This window comes from Myotis myotis, unplaced genomic scaffold (genome assembly GCF_014108235.1).
Source record: "Myotis myotis isolate mMyoMyo1 unplaced genomic scaffold, mMyoMyo1.p scaffold_m19_p_6, whole genome shotgun sequence".
Taxonomy (NCBI): domain Eukaryota; kingdom Metazoa; phylum Chordata; class Mammalia; order Chiroptera; family Vespertilionidae; genus Myotis; species Myotis myotis.
In genome coordinates, this window is record NW_023416368.1 from 88,052,332 (window position 1) to 88,076,902 (window position 24,571).

The 24,571-nt window shown below is 39.1% G+C and overlaps 1 protein-coding gene across 1 annotated transcript; it reads left to right on the forward strand.

Annotated features, from left to right (window-relative positions):
• Positions 1–517: 517 nt before the first annotated feature.
• On the forward strand, positions 518–23,920 carry ATP6V1B2 (ATPase H+ transporting V1 subunit B2). The gene is made up of 14 exons (XM_036312817.1): positions 518–698; positions 7,051–7,106; positions 9,706–9,804; positions 10,510–10,603; positions 11,159–11,236; positions 11,691–11,830; positions 12,369–12,470; positions 12,809–12,906; positions 13,543–13,666; positions 15,596–15,746; positions 18,039–18,121; positions 19,879–19,983; positions 20,710–20,839; positions 22,537–23,920. The coding sequence occupies exons 1-14, from the start codon at positions 563–565 to the stop codon at positions 22,674–22,676; spliced, it is 1,536 nt and encodes a 511-aa protein (XP_036168710.1). The 5' UTR covers positions 518–562; the 3' UTR covers positions 22,677–23,920.
• Positions 23,921–24,571: the final 651 nt, after the last annotated feature.

Here is a 24,571-nt window from a genome sequence, read left to right on the forward strand (position 1 = left end):
TCACCCCAGAACAGTCCAATATATGGTTTTTGAATGACGGATGAGTGAATGAATTGAACAGGAAGATAGTAAAGTAACAGAGGTGACGGCACATAGCACCCTATTTTAATAGTGTTTAATATTTCAAAGTGTTTTTAGAACTTGAGGTCTCTTCATTCCACATCATGAAATGCCATTACAAAGTGGACGTTACTTGACCTTTGCTTGTACATGCTTGCCTTTCTTCCTCTTCCCTCCCCTCTATGCGTCCCTTTTCCTCTTTTCTCTTTTTCTCCCTGAAAGCTTGACTTTCTCATGGGTCCCTCTTTCGCTTCTGCTTCCCTCGCCCTGGCCGGGCGCCCTCCTCCCAGCACGCTGGTCAGCTCCTCCAGCCAGCGCGCAGGCGCAGTCCCGCCCACGCCGATCCCGAGTCACGAGGCCGCAGGCCGCGCGCCGGCAAAGGGGGCGGGGCGAGGCCGCGGCGCCGCAGCGCGCATGGGCGGGGCCGGGGGCGCGGGCTGCCGCTGCTATATCTGCGCCTGCGCGGCACAGCTGCGGGGCCAGTCGGGACGGAGGAGACAAGATGGCGCTGCGAGTGATGCGGGGGATCGTGAACGGGGCCGCGCCCGAGCTGCCCGTGCCCACCAGTGGGGCGGGGGCGGGATCTTGGGAGCAGGCGATGGCAGCGAGTCGGAACTACCTGTCCCAGCCTCGCCTCAGTGAGTATCAGAGAGCAAGGTGGATCCTGCCGTCGCTCCTCAGCCCAGCAGCCCCTTGCTCCTACTCACCTGCTGAGCCAGCGCCTGGGGCTAGGGGGTGGGGGAGGGTTTATATTTCCTTCTCGCGTCCCCCCTACTCTCGCCCGCACGTCTCTCTGTAGAAGAAGACGCGAGTGTACTTCACCTTTCCGTGCGGGAAAGCGCTGCTGCGGGAACTTCCTCCCGGGGCGGTGGGCTCCTGGCGGCCGCTCCGCCCTCCCCGGCTCCCCGGGGCCGGGGCATGCTAGACACTTGCTTCCTGTCTCCCTGGGAAGGCCGCTTCTTGTCGCTCAGGCTTAATCTTCGCTTGCCCTTCCCTTTGGACGTTTAGGGGGTCGAGGGAACGCCCCTTCCCCTGTGCGCTCCGTGGCGGGGACCTGGGGGCAGCGCCTGCCGCGGGCGGGGATGCCGAGCCCTCGCTGACGTGGTCAGGCCTTTGGTGGATGGAGGTCGGTCCGTTGCCAGAGGCAGATGCTCGGCGGAGGGGTTGTGCGACCGCCGGACACTCCGTCTCGCGGAACGCGAGAGCTGAAAAGGACCCCGCAGCTTATCTCGCCGAACGCTCTCATTTTACCGCGAGAAGCCCAAGGTTCCTGGAGGGACCGGACTCGCCAGGCTTTAGACACCTAATGATGGGCAGAGCAGGAACTAAAATCCCCGGTTTCTTCCTTCTCGCAAGGCCTTTTCATACCTGTGTCTCTCCTGACCTGCTAAGCTAACCTGGTTTAGTGTAAGGCTGCCTTGGGGAGACCACACATCTTTGCTCATATTATATAACACGTGTGCACAGGCACGCTTAAGCGTTGTCGAGTGTGAAAAGGCCTTGATCTCCCAGGCTTAAGTGATCTGCTCGAGAAATGGCTCTTGATTACGAAGCAGTGCAGTTGTGTAGCATCAGACCTCTTCGCAGCTTTCTTAGGAGCTGGGGATGAGCCCTGGAAATAGACTTAGGAACTTTCGGAAGCACCTGATGTTCCCCCAGGTGGCAGTGCCGTATTTGCACTGGTTAATTGCCAGAGTTCCTGTTTGTGGGTGGCTCCTTGGTGGAAAAGAATTGCAGATGGAGGGTTTTTCTGCTGCCTGACTAACCCCATCCTGATCTGTCACTGGGTCATGTGACAGCGCTGCAGTGTGAGGAAAGGAAAGCACTTGATTCTATGGTTTGCCGAGATGTGCTTTTTACACTGGGAATGACCTGAATGCTTATTGGGGGTTTATATGAGCTGATATAAATGTTTCAGGAAATTGACAGATGTTGCTTTCTTATGTGGACTTTAACGATCAGTTTATACCTAACAACTATGAATTCCCTTATGAATTGCATTTGTGTGTTTTGCTTTGAGTTGAAGAGAGGCATTAATGATGCTTCTAGGAAAAAATTATTAGGGAGCAATAGTCAGTTTATGTATAATTATTCATTTAATATAAATTCAGAGAGTATCAACTGAAATAATGTTGTTTAGAGAGTTCATGATTAAGGTTGTAAGCCCTGAAGGGGCGATGAGTAGTTATGTCTGTGTTCTGTGTGTGCCCAGCCAGTGACTGAGGAACGTCTGCAGAGAAGAGTTCTCCTGACAGACCTGTGGCAACGTAATTCTTAAAACTGAACCTTTAGATTTAGAGGTCAGGAATCCTTTTTGTATCCTCAGTGCCTAGCACAGTGCTTGATACATAGAAGTACCTACCCTGTCTTGTACTTGGTTGTTTAACTTGCATTTAAACCCCTTGTTCTAATAGTTTAGTGGATAGATTCTTAACCTGGATGGAATTAGGTAGAGTAGGGAGTTGGGATACTTGGTTGAGTTGAATTTCCCTCTGTGTCTGGTTTATTCTAAAAAGCATAAATGATATCATACTTAGGATAACATTTGCAAATATCTTTTTTTCTGTATTACCACATTCTTGATTCTAGTTAACAATTTTAATGCTTGTGAATACTGATCAATTTTTTCTAATTAATGATGATACCATGTTCAGTGATATGGCAGAGTAATTTAATGTGCTTTTTAAAGGAAGGAATGGAGTAATATTAGCAATTACACTGTGCAGATTGGGTCCTGTTTTAAAACAATTTCAGGATTGTGGGGTTGTTAACAAGAAATGGAAAATGACATGTGTAGGATTGATATAATCTTGAGCACTTTAGTTGAATTTCTAAAGTCGGAAAGGAAACCTGATTTTCTTTTAAACTTTGAGCAAAATTCAATAACATAGAGCTTTTGGAAGCGAAACATTTTTAGATAATCTCTACTGTTCTTGAGACCCTAGCTAGGTTAACTTACCTTATGTTTCTTACATCATAAAGCAGAGCTAGCCCCAGGCAGGTCAAATAAAGGAATCATTGGCCTGCTTTTTTCTAGAACCTCTCCCTCAATGCCCACTGCTCAGGGTGTGGGTATAAACCCTTGCACAATGGAAGATGATTGCTCTGGGTTTTTGATTTGGTAATAAGGTGGAGGCTGAAGGACTAGGCTGTGAATTGTGCAATGGCTGTGAGTTTTCTCTTTACAAATTTCACAATCATTAAGTGGTGTTAGTAGTGTTGAATAATCTCATATCCTGCAGGAGAAAGAAGATGTCATTTGGCAAAACCTGCTTCTTAAAAACCTTTGTAGACTTTGGTTTTAAATGTTACCCATAAATATATATTGCCTGCTTGATAGTTCCAAATCAGAGATGTGACTTGTTGGTTGTAAAATGTGTTTGGTATCCTGTATAATAAAAGGCTAATATGCAAATTGTCCCCTCATCCAGGAGTTCAACTGGGAGTTCAACCAGGGGGCAGGACTGGCAGGCCAACCCCCCCCCCCCCGCCCCCCCTGTCCGATGGGCCTGGATCGGGGTGGGCTGGCCGGACCCCACCCGTGCATGAATTCATGCACCAGACCTCTAGTATAATGTAAACATATATCTACTGTGTTGTCAGGAGTTGTGATCATCCCCTGCAGACCAAAATTCTTGTTCATTTGGACATTTTCAAGAGGAGAATGGCCATTATTTTGGTAAATAGAAATTTCCATGTAATCTGTGAATGGGTTTTTACTTTTTTGAAGAGCAGGTAATATCTTTGGCAGCCCTGCTCTAAACTGTTTTCTCTGCTTTGGACTGTTAATGATAATGGTGAGAAAAGCTAGAAATATTTTGAGAGATAAAAGGTAGTGTTTGATAGCATTTCCTCTGTTTGGTTTTTTTTTCCTTCTTTTTTTGGAAGTAGTTTTAATATTATGGGAAAGAACTATAGTTTGTATATAAACTGTCTTCTAGTATTTATTTGTAGTCCAAGTGATTGGAACTGTGTCATCTCCATATTTTTTAATTATACTAGAGACTGAGTTCAGAAATCTTATAGGGTCATAGGGTACCAACTTTACAATTAGGAAAACAACATACAAAACAAAACCACTTCTAATCCCGGCTTTCCCATTTAGTAACAAATTTCTCAGAGCCTTAGTTTAAGTGTAGAGTGGGTGTATCAACCTTACCTACCTCCCAGCATTTTGGGGAGCTGAAATAAGGTAACTTTCCTAAGGAGGCTCTGTAAAAGTTTAATGTATTTTCCACGTTTTTGTTTGGTAATGTTTTTTATTTAGTTTGGGTTATAACACTTACTAATTTACTTTGGCATGTCAGTTTAATTTAAACCAAGCATGTTGCTTAACCTCTGATTTGTATCTGAAGTAGTCTCCTCTTGTTTTTCATGTTTTCCAGTGAGGGAAAACTGCTGAAGCATCACCATTAGATTTTTCCTCTGCTTAAACTCTCCAGTGGCTACACTCCATTGAAGACAGATTGTTGTCCAGTAATGACAAAATGTGAATACAAAGGGAATCATTGGCCAGTGCGTTAAATAGTAAAAATAACTTTATTTTTTTAATAGCTAAAGATGCAGACTCATGAAATTATTTTGAGTGATATAGCTACATAAGTCTTGCAAATAATTATGAGTGTACCAGACCACAAACAAACAAAAACAGTTCAGCTTTATAGTTTGAGCTGCAGGTCAGAGTTAAAGAACAAATGACTCTGGAACCAGACCATGTAAGTTCAGGTCCTTGGGCAAGTTACTTAACTTCTGAGAGTCATTTTTCTCTTCTAAAACTTGGAATAATAGTTAACTCATAGATCTGTTATGGAGATTAAATAAGAATTTCTTATAAGTAGTTATTAGTGTTGGTGTTAATGAATTTGGATGGTTATTGGCTTTGTAAAAGACTACATAGTATGTAAAGTACAGCATAGGGAATATAGTCAATAATGTTGTAATAACTATTGTATGGTGGATACTAGAAATACATGATTCTGTACTATGCACCTGAAACTAATAATATTGATGTAAATTATAATTGAAAAATTAAAAAATTTCTTGCAAATTTAAAGAATCTTGATGAAGTAGAACCTTGTCTTGTGTAGAAGTCAGCTTTGTTCACTGTTTCCAGGAAAAGCAATGACTAGTGTTTTGGGGTTTTTTTTTGGTCATGCTTTTGCTCGTGACTGGCAAAACTTCATAATTTTGAATGAGCTTGAATTTAAACATGAGATTCTGAAACGTTGTAGAGGTTAGAAATTTAAAAGAGATACAAATCTTGTTCAAAAGATAAAGAGACTTTCAGAATCTGAAGGGTTTTATTGATGTTATATTTGCCTATAAATCTCAAACTAGATCATGCCTCCTAACCAGCCCACTCCTTTCATCCCCAACTGTTTAGGTAAAAGTTTTGAAAAGGCCTCTGTTTGTGTATTTTTTAAAACTGGGTTCTAAGATAACATGTTTCTAAGGTAGCTCATTTTGCATTTCCACAAAGCAATTTTAGAAGTCATTGATACAATGTTTGGACTCTAAAAATGAGAACAATGAATAATTTTTCAGGGTTAGGAATTATTTTTAAGGGTATTAGATTATTTTAAAACGATGGAGTGGATTTTTATAAAAGAAGCAGAAAATAGGACATTTGGGGCCTTTCTAATAATTTTTGAGGAATGACTTATTCTTTTACATTACCATCCACTCAAGTAACTTAACTTTTTAAATTTGTGATTTGCCTTTTTCTACAGTTAAAAAAAAAAAAAAAAAGTCATTTTGGAGCCCTGGTGAGATAATTACAATTATAGATGTACTCAAGCAAATATTTGGTGTCGGGATTTAAATGTCCTGTGAATATGAAAGCCGAGGGGCATGATAGTGCTTGCCATGTTTCTATCTGGGCACTGCTTCCTGGCGGAAGACATTGTTTGTGTTTTTGAGTTCTGGAGCCCCTTGGGTGAACAGACTGGTTATTAAATGGTTTCCTCATTCTTGGGAGTCTACATCTGTGCCAGAAATCTCTGCGAGACTTGATAAGAAATCAAGCAAGTGAAAAGTTCCCAGTTGGTTGACAGCTTCTTAGAAATTATTTTAGGCTGTGTACTAAGTCTTCTTCATACATTGATTTTATTTGTTGTTTTTTTCCAGCTGTTCTGACTATACATTTAGTTAATTCTGATACAAGACTTACTCTCTCTGGAGTGTTCTGTTTTACACCTAATTCCAATTACACTTGGCAAGTTGTGTGAGTGTGATGTGGTTGAAGGATAGCTACCCTGGGATTAGCTACTTTACAGACTGGCACTTTATTCCAAGGGCATAATTTCCAGTGGAAAATATAAGCCTCTAAACTGACAGTAACATTTAACTTTTCTTTCTTTCTTTTTTTTTTTTTTTAAGGATATTTACCTTATTTGACCCTCTGGCCTTTCATTTCATTGCCCACTCCCTTCTTAATAAAGTAATTTTCCCATAGTTTCTAAGATACCATTTAATGATAGCTTTTTACCTTAACACTACGTTTCCTCAGATTTCCTTTGTGAGTTTTGTCACTTGTTAGTATTCCCTTCCCCTTCCTTGTCTACTTTGGTAAGTGCCACCTCCTGTACAGAGTTTTCCTTTTCAAGGTGAGAATGACAGCTAGGTTTTCCCTGTGCTTCCACAGCCGTTTACACATCTGTTAGAGTTCTTAACTCCCCCGTCCTCCATATAAAACTGAACTCTCGAGGGAAGTCTGTTCCTCTGTGCCCTTTTTGTTTTTATGTCCTGGGTTCTTAAAATACTGTGATTTATAGTAAGGATTCAAAATGTTTTTGGTTGGATGTGGGTAGATTATGAAAAGTTGTACAGGCACAGGCATATTTAATTTTAAATTCAATAAAAATTTTTGTAACTGTTTGCTCCTTATTGTAATAGTTGTGATAAAGTGGAGAGAGGTTTTCGTGTAATCCCAGAGAGATAATTTAGGCTGTTCTAGTTGACGCAAGTGGGCTCTTCTGTTTTTCTTTCCAGCATACAAGACAGTATCAGGAGTCAACGGTCCACTGGTGATCTTGGATCATGTTAAGGTAATGTACCACCATCATTGTTTACCATTTATGAAGTTTAAAACATGGCATTAAGTCCTGTTTAAGAATGCTTAAGGTTTTATGTTATGATTTTTAAGTCATTCCTTGGTCTGAATGTCAGTGCTATAGAGGAGCCAAGAGTTTTAGATAAAAATAAGAAGACTGGATTCTAGTACTGGGTATACTGTGGATTCTATTTGTGACTGAGAGTCTTTTGTCTGCAGAATTAAAAAAAAATTTTTTTTTGTTGCTCCTACCTCACAGATAGGTTTTATAGAAAATTATAAAACTGTTGAAAGACATAAAAGAAAACCTTAAGTGTAGATTCCATGTTCATGAATGACAGAATAGCAAAGATGTTGATTTTCCCCAGGTAACAAAATCAGTTAGAGATAGAGTAATTAGGAATAGAAATTTGGTGCAGGGGTGAGCAAGTATATCAGTGGAGCAAAATTAAGAAGTTGCCTCACACAAGAGAATTGGACTTGGTAAATAGTAAAGGCTACAATACAGGCCAGTGGGGGACATTTTGTGCTACTCGGTAAATATTATTAGGACATTTGGCTTCTTATATGCAAAAGAATAAAAATGAGAAAGGTAAAATTACATAGCAAAAATAAATCCAGATGGATTAAAGGCCTGAACATGAAAAACCTATTTCAGAAGACAGTACAGAAGACCATTTTAATGACTTCTCAACAGTACACAAGAGGTACAAATTATAAAGGAAAACAAATTATTTTATTCCATAAAAATTTTTAAAACTTCATGTGATAAGATACCATAAACAAAATAAAAGGTAAGAGACTGACTTGGAACAGATATTTGCAAAAAGGTTAGTATCCAGAATCTATAAAACTCCTAAAAATAAATAAGAGGATCCAGTTGAAAAGTGAGGAAAAGATAGTAATAAGCCAGTCATAGGAAATAAAGTCTGAATTGTAAGTAAACATGAAAAGATGCTCAATATTAGTAGAATCAGAAAAATGCAATTTGGAAAGATGCTATTTTTTACTTTATTAAATGGCAAAAATTAATGTTTAATAGTAATTATGTAAGCTAGCAGAGTTGTAGGGAAAATATACTTTTGTATACTGCTAGGAAGGTTGTAAATTAATACAGTTCTTTGCATAGTAATTTGGCAGAAAATGGGCACAGCCTGTAGCCCACCACTAAGTAATCAAATACCTTAGGGCAGTGGTTCTCAACCTTCCTAATGCCGTGACCCTTTAATACAGTTCCTCATGTTGTGGTGACCCCCAACCATAAAATTATTTTTGTGGCTACTTCGTAACTAATTTTGCTACTGTTATGAATCGTAATGTAAATATCTGATATTCAGGATGTATTTTCATTGTTACAAATTGAAAATAATTAAAGCATAGTGATTAATGATAGAAACAATATGTAACTATATATGTGTTTTCCGATGGTCTTAGGCGACCCCTGTGAAAGGGTCGTTCGACCCCCAAAGGGGTCGCGACCCACAGGTTGAAAACCACTGCCTTAGGGGAACTCAGGCACATTTGCATGAAGAGCACATGGGAGAATGTTCATCCTTGAACTCCATTGGTAGAACAACTGAATAAAATATGGTGTCATTTGATTTTTTAAAAAATCTTTATTGTTGAAAGTTACATAGGTCCTCCTTTTTGTGTCATTTGATTTTATTTTCACTTTATCTGTTTTAACATTAATTCTAAGCTGACCATATATCCAAAATCAAGTTGCTATCAATGGTCTGTCATAGTTTACTTGGCAGATGTTTTTCTTCACTTCACACAAAAGAGTGGTACATCTTTCAATAGATTATGTTGACAAAATAAGGTCAATATTACCATGACAGACCCAAAACACAATGTCAAGTGAAAAAGAGGTAGAAGGTGATATATTTAGTATGTTGCCATTTGTATAAATGAAACTACACTCTATTTTTAGAAACATGCATTTAAAATATTAAGAACAGGAATACATATCTGGTTAGGAGAATTAGATTGAGGAGGTACCATTAATGTTACCATATTATAATAGCCACTAGATGCCCCCTGGTGGTCAGTGTGTGTCATAGTGACTGGTCATTCCCTGTTGTTCTGCCCTTAGGGTCAATTTGCATATTACCTTTTTATTATATAGGATTATTACTTAATTGCATTTTATCCCTCTGCCTCCAATGCATGCAGGAGATTACACACACATCCCAGATTATACACACAACAAACATCACTTCTGAGTAGGGGGAACATGGTTATTTGTAAGTTCTGTACCTTTCTATAGTCTCAAAACTTTAAAATATACACAGAAGAAAATAACTTAATTGCTGTGTTTTCACAAATTTAAGACTCTTCTCTCTGTATCTTATGCTGGTTTGCCAATGTGTATACCAGTGATTGGCGTTTTAAGGACATAAACTGCTTGAGGATGTCATCAACTCTTGGGTGTACCTTTGTGTGTCGGGGAGGTGGTGGGATTGCATATGGATACATGCTATGATGGAGATAGACCACATGGTGTATTTTGGAGTTTTTAACCCTACCCCTAAATCTAACTTTAACCTCTAACCCTATAGTTAGTTATCGATCCTTTATTTTTTTCTATTTAGTTTCCCAGGTATGCTGAGATTGTTCACTTGACATTACCAGATGGCACGAAGAGAAGTGGGCAAGTTCTAGAAGTTAGTGGTTCCAAAGCAGTGGTTCAGGTAAGCATAATTTTAATAACTGGCTAGTTGAACTTTCTCCTAATCACAAAAATGTAAGGAACACTGCATGTTTTTTCTAGTCATTGAATAAGTATGTCTGTGGAGGAAAAAATTATTTTTGCATGTTTTCTTGTCAAATGTCAGCCACTTATATCCTAGATTCTAGCCCAATAGCTTTACTGGTAAAATGGCTTTTTTTTTTTTTTAATGGATAAAATGAAGCAGATGATCACATAGAAGGAGAGAGAAGAAAAGCAGAATTCACAGCTTATGGAATGAAACCAAAACAATCTGAGTCTGTTTCTTTAAATTGTCTCCTATAATTCCTAGTTTTTAATGTTACTGCTTACGGTAAATGCATTTTTCCCAAACAACATGTTCCCCTAAAAAGTAATCTAGAGCAAGGGTCAGCAAAATTTTTGTAAAGGGCCAGATAGTAAAGTTTTAAGGGCTTGTGGAGCCACCTAAGGTCTCTGATGCATATTTTTACTCTTCTTTCTTTTTTTAAAGTAAACAGTTATTTAAAAATGTAAAAAAAAAAATTTTAGTTTGCTTGTAGGATTGGATGTCCTTCATGCACAACCCTTGTTAAGAGGTTGTGTTTGTGGTACTAATAATAGTGTACATTTATGTATATTTGAGTTTATAAGGGCTGAAAAAGTTTAAATTTCTTTTACCCTCCTGATTACTTCTCTTTCTTGGTAGGTATTTGAAGGGACTTCAGGTATAGATGCCAGGAAAACATCCTGTGAGTTTACTGGGGATATTCTCCGAACACCAGTGTCTGAGGATATGCTTGGTAAGTTGATATCCTTTTCCACACGTTTCCATAAAATGTTTTAAAAAAATGATGAATATTTGTAACATTGTCTGCCGGAAGCCAATTCCAGCATGTCAGCAGGGCTGAATCATTTGGAGATGGCTGAGGGCATTTCCCCAAACCTGAAAAGGATGCATGGGATGATTGCTTGCTGCCAGACAGCTAAGGGCATCTCAATCTACATGTTATTGCCTCCTACTGGCCAAACACCTGAACAGCCGTAGGTGTTACTCCCCCCCCCCCCCTTCCCCATCTGACAATGCTTTTGTGTACAAACCCTGGCCTTTGATGTATATCTACCTCGCCTTAGGACAAACTGTGTTAATAAATAGCAAGGGGTCCTGAGACAAGGAGAGCTTAGTTCCTTTAGCTAAGCTCCTCTGGCCCCTCAAATGCCTTTCAAAATTAAGTTTCATCTCTGGACTCTTATTTAATTTACGCACAGCGCCTTCTCCAGGCTCCTGAACCCTTCCAGATGCTGGATTAGGACCACCGGCGTTAATTGTCCACTTGTACTGTCCTATTGTTTTACAGGTCGGGTATTCAATGGGTCAGGAAAACCGATCGACAGAGGTCCTGTTGTACTGGCTGAAGACTTCCTTGACATCATGGGTAAGGACAGTAAATGGGATTCTGTGTTTTGTGGAAAATAGCCTATATCTGTCTAGTTTATATCTTCACCAGATGGTGATCTTTTGTGGTACTTTAAGTTGATAACCAACTTGCTCCATAATTAATTACTTATTATTTAATAAATTTATTTTTTCTAGAGATAATTTTAATATTTTATATAAGTATCTTAATATATCACTAGGGTATGTTAGGAATGTAAATAATAAAGTCATGGCTTTGAGGCTTGCTCTCTTATTTGCTATACCTCTATGTCACTTTAAGAACTTGAGTTCCACTATCAATATTTCATGAGTCTAGGCAAGACTAATGGAAAAAATTATCTAAACAGTTTTAGATTTCAGAAAATAACTGATATTTTAAGAGTAGAAAGAAATGCTTTATATGTTTTAGTCTGCTTGACATATTAAAATGTTCCCTTTTGGAAATTCATTAGGCCAGCCAATCAATCCTCAGTGTCGAATCTACCCAGAGGAGATGATTCAGACCGGCATCTCGGCCATAGATGGCATGAACAGTATTGCTAGGGGGCAGAAAATTCCTATCTTCTCTGCTGCTGGCTTACCACACAATGAGGTGAGAACTAGGGTCTATTTGATATGAAATTTAACAAGGAAGAATTCCTAAATGCTTGACATTAGTGAGAAACCAAAGGGGTTTCAACATTAATCTCCAGTGTTACTGTTTATATAATCCAGTTACATTGAATCTTTATCCATACACTAGAGGTCCGGTGCACGAATTTGTGCACGAGATGGGGATGGGGCTGGCCGGGGGAGGGGCTGTGGATGGTTGGCAGGCTGGTTGAACTCCCGGTGGAAGGGACTATTTGCATATTAGCCTTTTATTATATAGGATGATAGCTCTCTTGTTACTTACTCTTAGGAATTTTTGCATGCAAAGTGCAAAATAGTTTATTGGATAAAACAGCAGTTGCCAACTGTTGGTCCACAGACCACTGGTGGTCCATGAGGTCCAAAAGGTTGGCAACCGCTGCTTTAAAACATTCCAATTTTATTTATAATTAAAATTTCAAAAAGTTTAGGATAAAAGTTACTCTGTTTTAGCAATGTGGTTTTAGATTTCAACTCAGTGCTTTTGTACCCCTCATCAGATTGCAGCTCAGATCTGTCGCCAGGCTGGTTTGGTAAAGAAATCCAAAGATGTAGTGGACTACAGTGAGGAAAATTTTGCAATTGTATTTGCTGCTATGGGTGTAAGTATAAATATTTGCTGGTTTAGTATGAAATATAAAATTAATTGCTTATGTTATTAGAATAGTGTAGAAATTACACATGTATCATTGAATTTATATCTAGGTAAATAAGTTGCAAACTAAGGATTAAAATTTGGCATTTGACTATGAAATGTAAGAATAATTTTCTTTGTGCTCAAAGTAGGCTGTTTACTCTGTTGGCTTTTGTGAAAAATATGTGTGAGTACTTGACAACTTTAAAAGAAAGAACAATGCAGATCTATAGCTTAGCCTTCATCAGAAATACATAGTATTGAGAGTTTTCTTCTCCCAGCACTGATGAAGTCATTGCTATTTAGGTAAACATGGAAACTGCCCGGTTCTTCAAATCTGACTTTGAAGAAAATGGCTCCATGGACAACGTCTGCCTCTTTTTGAACTTGGCTAATGACCCTACGTAAGTAAATAGAGCTGTTTCTTTCTGTTCACCCAGGCTTCAGGTCCAAATGCTACCTAAGACTAGGGAGGAAAAGTGTTATGAAGCAGCATGGACTTAAGAAGGAGATAACTCTATCTAAATTCCAGTTGTACTTCTTGGTAATTATTTGGCTTTGGGCAAATCATGAAGGTTCTGAAGGTCAGTTTCCTCTTCCAGAAAATGTGACGAATAATACTTGTTTCACAGGGTTATTGTGTTTATTAAATGAGATAATCTATATAAATTACCTAGTACATAATTTGTACTCAATGAATGAACTTTTCCTCTTAACTGAGCAATCTGGACCCTGTTTCTCCTTTCTTCCCTCCCTCTGTCTCCCTCTCCCCTCTTTCTTTCTTTCTCTTTCTGTTTTGAGAACTATATAGTTCTGAGAAATTACAAAATAACTGATTTAACTTTGTAGAAGTAATTATTATTATTATGTAAATACATAAAGTAACTGCTTTACTTAACTTTTACAGTAATAATAGCTTTACCCTCCTCAATTTATTTAAAACTTGTAGAGGGAGATTGTACTATTATTTCCAGAATCTCGTTTTCTTTTGTTTTTGGCCTTTTTGTTTGAGTGACATAGGACTTAATGTTCCGTTTCAGTATTGAACGAATTATCACTCCTCGCTTGGCTCTAACCACAGCTGAATTCCTGGCCTATCAGTGTGAGAAACATGTATTGGTTATCCTAACAGACATGAGCTCTTATGCTGAAGCACTTCGAGAGGTAACTTTTTTCTAAATTAAAATGGCTTCCTTTCCAGGGGTATCTTGTCCCTTTGCAAGTTTTCATTTTTCTTTCATCATGTTTTTATTTTTAAAAAATATATTTTTATTTCAGAGAGGAAGGGAGAGGGAGAGAGAGATAGAAACATCAGTGATGAGAGAGAATCATTGATCAGCTGCCTCCCGCACACCCGCCACTGGGGATGGAGCCTGCAACCCAGGCATGTGCCCTTGACCGGAATCGAACCCAGGACCCCTCAGTCCACAGTCCAATGCTCTATCCACTGAGCCAAACCAGCTAGGGCTTTCATGATGTTTTTAAAACATATATCTGTCACTTTAGTTGAAAAGATTAGATGATAAGATTTAAATTATTAGCCTATTTATCATTCTGCCACTGTCTCCATGAATTAAGGCTTGATTCTAAGAGAGAGTAAATGGTAAATGATGCAAGCTCTTTATTCAGTTACTCTCCCAGGAAGTTCTGTCTCTGTCCAGACTGTCAGTTTTTAACGTTTTCCAGAATTTTATTCTTAATGATGTTACTATTTGAATAAAGTCCATATTCTGGCAGCACCCTTCTCAGGACCTTTTCCTTCAGAAAACTCAGTGTTTAATTAGGACAATATTAAGATTTTTGCGTTATCACCAGAAATTTAGGGTGTGTGTTCTAATGCAAGTTACTCAAATGTTGAGTGAGGTACTCTTTTAAGCATGTAAAAAGTTTTTTAAAATTCCCTGAGATCCATCACCAAATCTCACTCTGCTACCAAGGCTTTTTAGTGGAGGACTCCCCTCCCCCGATACCCATCGTAAACCAATACCTTTTCTAAAATGAGCTATTAGAAAGTGAAATTTAAAAATACATAATTTATAAGCCCAGATTTATTTTATTAGATTCAACAGACATAAAATTATTCTGTTAAATTGCCATTGAAGTTTTCTAAATGTTTATCTTATTTTCTTATTGCACATTGATAAGAGCTGGTCTGCAGACCATACTTGGAGTGATGTTGCTATAGCACGCTCTATTGAAGGAAGCACTTAAATTTGTCCTTAATGTTTTGGGTTTTTAGTGGTTGTAGATTAATAGGTACACCTATATTCTAGTATGCATGTCTCAAAGAAAAAGACCATTTGTTATTAATCTTATTTTGTGCAGTGAATGGACTCCTGGCTCTGTGATTTTGGGAAATTATTTATCAGCCCTTTGGTTCTAACTACAAATTGACATTAACAATAACAACATTACCTTCCTCATAGGGTTGTTGTGAGGATTAAATAATGAATGTAAAGTGTAAAGTACATCAGATGACTCCTGGTGTAGATTTCCTTCCCTTTTGACCTTTTTGGGTTTAGCTTACATATATATGGCAAGACCCTTGGCATAAAATAAATCTTGTGAACTAATCAATTCTCTTAGTTCCGTGGTCAGCAAACTGCGGCTCTCGAGCCACATGCGGCTCTTTGGCCCCTTGAGTGTGGCTCTTCCTAAGCCTTAGGAGTACCCTAATCAAGTTAATAACAATGTACCTACCTATATAGTTTAAGTTTAAAAAATGTGGCTCTCAAAAGAAATTTCAATGATTGTATTGTTGATATTTGGCTCTGTTGACTAATGAGTTTGCCGACCACTGTCTTAGTTTTAAAATTAACTTCCTTTGGTTTATAAAATTGCAAGCTATTTCCTTCTAACAAGCTATTTGGAGATTTGGTAACATGATTTTAGTGAAAAAACGTCTGGTCCAAATTATCAGCATTTTCTTTGCAGAATACTTGAAATGTGTTACTAGATTTTTCTAAATGATCTCTCAGAGACTATTTAAAATGGAAAAGATAATATTCCAACTTTCTAAGCGTGTTCAAACAAACAAAGCTTTGCTTTCCATATTCCATGTTGTGTGATATTCTCCTCCTTGACTTATGTCAGGTTTCAGCGGCCAGGGAAGAGGTTCCTGGTCGACGAGGTTTCCCAGGTTACATGTATACAGATTTAGCCACAATATATGAACGTGCTGGTCGAGTGGAAGGTAGAAATGGCTCGATTACTCAAATCCCTATTCTCACCATGCCTAATGATGGTAAGTTTTTGGGTTTTGGATTATAGCAGGCCTAATGCTTGTAAGGGCTTTGATTCTAAGAGAGAAGACAATCTACCTTTTTTAAGAAATATATATTTTATTGATTTTTTACAGAGAGGAAGAGAGAGGGATAGAGAGTTAGAAACATCAATCAGCTGCCTCCTGCACACCTCCCACTGGGGATGTGTCCGCAACCAAGGTACATGCCTTAACCGGAATCGAACCCAGGACCCTTCAGTCCGCAGGCAGACGCTCTATCCACTGAGCCAAACCAGTTAGGTCGACAATCTACCTTTTTGAGAGTGTTTATCTTCCAAGGGTTTACATTAACTAGTAAGTTGTACCTAAATAAAATTTTTCATTTGAAAACTCATAATTATCATTATCCTTTTGTAGACGAAAAAGTAATGATTTTCTTTATAATTAGAATTTTTAAATTTTCATTTACTGGATACTATTGAGTGCCTGCTATTTGTAGGACAATGGTCTGGATATAAGTAATTAAAAAAACCACTATGGTTTTTACCTAATGTAAGTTGTTTAGTCTAATTAGGTATTTTCTTATGTGTGTGCACAAATAATTTAAAGTGGCTTAAGTGTCAAAAGCACAAATAGTAAATGCCACAGACTTTAGAGACAGGTGGTCACCACCAAAGGCTGATTAAAACTTAGTTTCCTTTACTCTGTGAAAGCACACAGTGCAATGCCTGTCTCGTGTGTGCTCAGGATGGCTCCTGGGGCAAAGACTTTCCGCCTTTAGTCCTTTTCTCTGTTTTTAAAAGGCACTTTTGGAAGATATTTTCAGAAACAGTGAAACTCACTATATTGAAAACTGTTCTAAGTGCTTTATAAATGGTGACTAATTTGATTCTCATAGCATTTGAGGTAGATTCTCTAATCTGAGGCACAGGGCGGTAAAGTGATCTGTCAGAGTTGGGCAGTGAGAGCCTTAGGACCCAGGCAGTCTGAATTCACAATTTGCTTCTGCCATGAAAATTATTTGTTCCAAGAAAGTAGCTACAAATTACTTTATGTAATTTAGCAGACTTAGAAATGTCTTGACTTGTGTGACCTTTTGGTGCTGCCTGCATCATGTCACTTTACTTTTCTAGTGTCTCTATATTTCCCATGTTAAAATAGCTTATGAGCTAGGAATAGTCTCTCAGGATACATCCCATTGGCAATCTCTGCAAGGGAACTTTGTGTTCAAATGGAATTTTTTTTTTTTAATATTTTGGGGAGAGATCACATAACTAGGAGAAGTAATACTTTTTTAAAAATATATTTTTATTGATTTCAGAGAAGAAGGGAGAGGGATAGAGAGATAGAAACATCAATGATGAGAGAGAATCATTGATTGGCTGCCTCCTGCACATCCCACACTGGGGATCGAGCCCATAACCTGGGCATATGCCCTGGCTGGGAATTGAACCATGACCTCCTGGTTCATAAGTCAACACTCAACCACTGAGCCATGCCGGCCAGACAGAGAAATAGTACTTTTTATGAATGCAGCTAATTTACCTCATGTGCCAACACATAATTAACTATGCTGCAACCAAATAAATTAAACTGTCCATTATGGTAACCTCCAGCCACATTTGGCTATTTAAGTTCTAAAGTTTGATATTAGATAAATTTGAAAAACCATAAAGTTTTTCAGTTATATTAGCCACAATATTTTTGGTGCTTAATAGCTACATTTGGCTAGTGGCTATCATATGGTACAGCATACATACAGAACTTTCCAATCATCACAGAAAATTATTTTATACTAGAGGTCTGGCGCATGAAATTCGTGCACGGGTGGGGTCCCTAGGCCTGGCCTGCGATCAGGGCCAATCTTCCCCAGCAGTGTGTGGGGCGACTGGTGGGGCAATTGGGGACCTAGCGCCTCCTGTGTCCCCCACCACCCACCTCCAGTTCCTGGTTCCCCATCTGGCAATCGGAGCCTGCCAGCCGGGGAGTGGGGGCGCCAAAAGGTTGTCCAGCAGGCCCCCATTGGGCGATCAGGGCCTGCGGGCTAGGGGCAGCTCCTGCATTGAGCGTCTGCCCCCTGGTGGTCAGTGTGTGTCATAGCCAACCGGTTGTTTTGCTGTCCGGTCGATTTGCATATTATGCTTTTATATAGATATTTAGATAGATAGATAGATAGATAGATAGATAGATAGATAGATAGATAGATAGATGATAGATGGCACAGTTTTAGGCAGTGCTGTAGGTACTGCAGATTGACATGCTGTGGGTTTGTTTATATGAGATGACACTTTAACATCAGATGTCTTCTTGTAGATATCACTCACCCCATCCCTGATTTGACTGGATATATCACAGAGGGGCAGATCTATGTGGACAGACAGCTACACAACAGACAGGTATTTGACATTTGAGTGGCGCAGTAAAGCTTACAAATCTACTCTTCAGTTACTCTTTAGTGACTTGGACTTTGCTCTTAGGAATTTTTTTTTTTTCTTTAGAAAATAACACCTTAAATTGATTTTGACATGGCTGTAAACTTGTCATTTCTATGTACAACAGATTCTCGAATAGCATTTGTTTAATGTCATTTTGTTTTAAAGTTGATGAGATGCCGTAGGAACTTAACTCTTGTTTGTATCAATCAGCCTATGGGAAAACTAGTTTCATTATATGTCACTTTACTTCAAATCAAAGAACCCATCAATGACGTTAAGAGGATTGACTACAATATCCTGGTGTGGCTAATTTCCACTTTTTCTTTATTGTGCCTTATAATGGAGTCAGTTGTCTTAAAGAATGTTTTTGGGTATTCTATTCCATAATGGTATAATCTACCAATCATATTAATAATACAAAAACAGATTTTTTTCTGTTTTTTTTTTATTGAGTTATAATTTATTAGCTTCAAGTGTACCACATAATGATTCAATATATGTACATATTGCAAAATGATCACCAAAATAAGTCCAGTTACCATCCATCATCATAGTTAAAAATTATTTTTCTTCTGATGAGAATTTTGAAGATCCACTCTCCTAGCTACTTTCAAATATAATACAGTGCAGGCTTTTTGTTTGGGTTTTTTTTGTGTGTGTTTTTTTTAAATCCTCACCCAAGGATATTTTTCCATTGATTTTTAGAGTGAAAGAGAGAGGGAAAGACAGAAATATTAATGTGAGAGAAACACATCAATTGGTTGCCTCCTGCATGTGCACCAACCAGGGCCCAGGACAGGGAGGAGACTACAACCGAGGTATGTGCCCTTGACCGGAATCAAACCCAGGACCCTTTGTTCCTCAGGCTGATACTCTAGCTACTGAACCAAACTGGCTAGGGCTACAGTACAGTTTTATTAACTATATTCACTATGCTGTACATTACATCCCTGTGACTTATTCATTTTATAACTGGAGATTTGTACCTTTTGACCTCCTTCATCTATTTTGTCTGCCCACGCCCACTCCCCGCCTCAGGCAACCACCAGTCTGTTTTCTATTGAAGTGAATTAGTTATGCAAATAATAATAATAATAAAACTTTGAGAGTATTTGCTTAGGATGTTTTCAATATTCAGTATTTTTGGAGGTGTCAATGAAGTACTGATGGTCATAATCTGGCCACTCAGTGTATTCATGAGCTTGGGGGGGTGGGGGTCGGGGTTTGTTTTTAGATTCCACATGTAAGTCAGATCATATGGTACTTACCTTTTCTGTTTGACTTATTTCACTTAGCATAATTACCCCTCAAGATCAATCCATGTCAAAAAGACAAGATTTCATTCTATTTTTATGGCTGAATAACGAAAAACAAGTTTTTGATGGTTCTGTACTAGGTCAGCTTTTAGGTGGAATTATTGTTAGTCTTACTATTTTGTATGTGATTTTGAGTCAGAGTTCAGAAGACCACTTAGGCAGATATTGAAAATTCAGTTTTTCAATATAATCTTGTACTGTTATATAGGTTTTTGGATTTGATTCTCAAAAGAAATATTATGCCATAAAGAGTTTCATACCAGGAAGACATGTTAAAATTCACCTAGGAAACAACTGCAGCAGTTTTATGTAATTTAAGGGATAATAACAAGTTTCCAAATGCTACTTACTACAAGTACAGCTTGAATTTTGTACTAATTTTTCCCCTCCATTCTACCCAAGATTTACCCGCCTATTAATGTGCTGCCCTCATTATCACGGTTAATGAAGTCTGCTATTGGGGAAGGTATGACCAGAAAGGATCATGCTGATGTGTCTAACCAGCTGGTATGTATATCTTCTTAATGATGGCGCTTAAAGAAGTAAATGCCTTTCTTAATCTATTCTTTCTGCTGTCTTATACCTCCTGTCTTTATCCCATATCACTTTTCTTTTCCCCATCCATATAGAATTTTAGTATAGGCTTCATATGTGATATAAAAACATTCATTAGAACCAAGCAGTCTCTTTTTCATAAGGATGGATGCTGGTAACGAAGATTAAAAATCATATGCTTGAAACACTTTTTTATGCTATACAAAGTAGCTTCTAAATAAAAAACTAAGCCATAAGGCAGTTTTAAATTTTTATTAGTAATCATAATAATAATTGTGGAGTATTCCTGAAAGGATTCTTTAACTTTCCTAAAGTAGAAATGGTACACCTCATAGCACAGATGTTTTTCTTGAGTAGAGCTTCAAGATGGATTACTCCGTGGTATGAGTTCTGATTTTCAAATATTCTAGAAAGTGTAAGCTCATTGAGACATCGAGGAAGTGTATTTTTGTAGCAGTGTCTATTGCATGCTGAAGATTCCTGTCCGGGTGAGACCGCTTTCTAATGAAGTCCTCTGATACTTTCATGGGTTTTATTTATGTGAATTGTGTTTGTAAGTAACGTGAAATTCCTTCTGTGTTCTCTTATGAAGACAGCTAAAGCAATACACTTACACAGTCCGGATTATCATTAACATTTATACAATCCTATGTCTGCGTGTGAACCTTCTCTCTCTAGTATGCGTGCTATGCTATTGGTAAGGACGTACAAGCCATGAAAGCCGTGGTGGGAGAAGAAGCCCTTACCTCGGATGACCTTCTGTACTTGGAGTTCCTGCAGAAGTTTGAGAGGAACTTCATTGCTCAGGGTAAGAGGCCTCTTTTCTCACAAATATCAACAGCCTCAGGTATAGTTTTGAAGACCTCTTTCCCAATCTGAGATTTTACATTGGCATCTACATAATTTTTCTTCTGATTAGAGAAGAGGGTCTTTCAACTCTGTTGTGTCTTTGTATTTAGTGCTTTGGGTCCTTCCCCTCTGCCTTCCACTCTATTATCCAGTTATTGAGCTCCCCCTTTATTTTCTCCCTTCCTTACAACTGGCTTCTATTGCACGCCTCCTTCCTCCTACCCTCTCTGCAGCCATCTTCGCTAGCTTTGGGGGTTTGGGACTTTTCTGACCCATCTGTTTTCATCTCCTTTTTTTGATATATCTTTCTGCTTCTTAATTGTTTATATTCCCAGAGGCGTCGTTGCCTGTGCTTCCCTCCCTTCTTCCTCCTCCCCTGCCAAGCTTTGGCTTGTTCCCTGTGCATTGACTGAATTTTGCTATGTATGATCCTTACCCTCTTTCTGAAGCCCTAATCCCACATCTTCAACTGGGACACCTTATTTATGCCACCACCCCTGAGGCTCAGCCTGGTCAGAACCAAAGTTTTTACCCAACTGACCACCTGCCTAGCAATTCCCTCTTCAGTTTCTGTCTGCCTCGAGTGACTATTGTCCTGGTTACTCAAACTCAGTAATTGGGCATTGTCCTGGGTGATGTCGAAACTACTGACCTCTGACCACTCTTTGGGTGGGATCACACTTTGAGTCTTAAGACCTAGTCCACACCTTTGGTTTCATCGTTCCTGGTCGCAAAATGCCAGCTTTTTCAGTTTCCCTGATCCCTTCTGTACTATTGCCAGAGTAAATTTTATTGATTGTCCCTCTACTAAAAGGTCCAGAATGGTCTTCATGTCATAGCCTATGCAGCGGAGGCTTTTCAAGCTGCTTGGCTTGGTTTCTCCTGCCAGTCCTGCTAACGCTGCTAATACTCTGCCTGACCTCAGTGGCACTTAGAACAGACAGATGTGTTCATTTTGGAATAATGCATAAAGCTACGCACTAGGATTTGTACACTTTTTTATTTATGTGTTAAGTTTTTTATTGACATTAAAATCTCCAAAATATATGAGTTTTTTAATGGATACCTTAATACCTTAAAAGTTAGAGATGAAGTTCTTCTGGTAGAGTAAAGAATCCAGAACTTGAGCCACTCTGGTTTCTTAGTTAAGAAATGAGATTTATTTGCATAAGGTTGATTTCTGCTATTAAAAAGAATAATAACAAGAACTTTGAAAACCATTGACCTATTCAAGTATTCAATTGGCCTTTCTAAGTATCTGTCAAATTCAGCCTCTGTTCCTGGGAAACTTTCTCACTCCTCTGGACACAACATGAGTTTGGTTTCCATTGCCCAAAGTATTTAGGTCCCCACCCAATTGTCAAGAAAACTCCCCTTCTCTCCCCTCCCCCTCTCCCCTCCACACACACACTAGACTGCCTACCTGCTGTCTCTAGCCCTTGGGCCTCTCTTCCTCTGATTCAAGATGGTGCTTATTGTCTGTGGCCTCATTTCCACATTCAGTTGCGTCCAGTCTGGGGAGACCTAACTGCTCTGCGTCTCTTCTTTTTTATACTTCATGCTTCCAGTGCTGGTCATATAACAGAATACATCCTGAATAACCTGGTAAGTTGGAAGTAGTTTGCCTTTATTCATCCAATCTCAATTTTTTATAAGGTCCTTATGAAAACCGCACTGTCTTTGAGACTTTGGACATTGGCTGGCAGCTGCTCCGAATTTTCCCCAAAGAAATGCTGAAGAGAATCCCTCAGAGCACCCTGAGCGAGTTCTACCCTCGGGACTCCGCAAAGCACTAGCTGCCGTCTCATCGTTGGCTCAATACCCTTGTGTAATACTGGTTCCGTTTATTGATTCCTTTCACACTTGCCCATCCCCACTTTTGTGTTGGAGTTTACCGTGTTACCCTGTAATTAAAAACAAAGAATAGGTGACATATTGTGCCAGTGTTGCAATGTCTTAAACTGCTAACAGACTTTAAAATATTCCCTGCCCAGAAAACTTGGATCTTCAATGCTTTGTTTAAAGTAGCTGCAGGGATGGAGGCGAAGTTTTCTTACTCATGTGTATTTGTAAATAGTGGGATAGTTGCCTAATAATCTCCTCATTATTTGAGTCTCTCAGACCTTCCTTCTCCACCTCTTGAGAGTATCACTATCTGAAGCTGTAATGCTTTGAGCTCCAGATTGGGCAGGATCAGGACTAGAAGAAGCCTCTGCTTAGAAGAGCCAGATCTCTCTCCTGAGCATTGTGTTTGGGTTGCGGTGTACCACTAGGTCTGTGCTGCTGTTCTAAGCAGGTGGTTTTTACTGTCCACCTGCTCTTTCCTATTTAATGAATAGATTAGAAAAGGAGTTGGGACTCCTGTGTGTTCATGTGCTCTCTCCCTCTGAGTAGCACACAATCTTGCAGCATTTGCACAGCTGGCATTGATCGGATAGCAGTGAGATGCCTTGTCTTGATGATCCTTACTGGGTTGTCATGCAGAGGAATCATAATTAAAATAACCAGTATAATTGTTGCTTGGGAAGAGTTGGAGGTACAGCAAAAATAAAGAAAAGAAAAACCTACACCCATGCTACATTCGGACATGCTAACAAGTGGTGCAATTTTCTAAAGTGTTTGCCAGATGCTGAGGACATGGTGTGGGAGAAAGCTCTCCTATGTAGAGACATGGTAAACTGTTGGAGAGCAGCCTTTGGAAAGCCCCTGTTTGCTCCTGCTTTCTGACCTATCTCTGCCTCTTCAGGGTAATCTTGTGGCCCAAGTGATAGCGTTTAAGAGCTTTAGCCTTTTAACTCCTGCTCCTTCCTCTGCTGTGAGCCTGAGCTGTCTTCTGTGCACTCCGCCCTGTCCACTGTGTGGCCTCTGTGTTCCTTAGTTGGATGCAATAGCAACTTCTCTGTGCATTCCATCTTTCAGGTTGTCTAAAGTTCACTCTTTTCTCAGAGGATGTATGTGGGAGAGGCAGCATGATTATATTTTAATGTAGAAAATGTGACATCTGGATATAAAATGAAAATAAATATTAAATTAAATGGAAGTGACTGAAAGTGACTTTGTGTCTTCAAATCAGAAAAATGGTGTCAATAAGCAAATATATATAATAATACACCTCTTTGATTCACAGTTTAGAACATCATCCCCAACCCTTTGAGTTATAAGGAGCATGGCCCAGGTTTTGTACTCTCTGTTTCTCAGGCTGCCCTGTTCAAGCTCTTTTCAGTAATATCTCTTCCAACATCTGTAGTTTCATCCAATGCTGAGAGTCGCTACAGGTGTTCCTTGGAGTTGTTTCAGACATTTTCAGGACCTCTAGAACCCATCTGCCATAAATGAAAGTGGGTGATAAATAGAAAATGAAATACATATTGAAACAAGTCAAAGCTTGCTTCAAATAAAATTTTAAGTAGATGTTCAGTATATCAAGAAAACACGCTGGTTGAAGCACCAGGGTGTGGCATCCTGGGGGCATCCTGTTTCTCATCTTCAGCAAGGCAGTTGTAGGAGATGGAGAGGAAAGGGCTCAGTCATGGCAAAAATTGGCCAGGCCATGTTCTAATCCTGGAGCTGCCACTAACTGTATGGCCTTGCTTAGTAATTTGACAAGTTTGAGTCTGTCTGCTTATGTTCCTTATAGGGTTTTTCCAAGGACTAGAGCTTTTGTCTGTGCAACACCAGAACAGCATCTGGT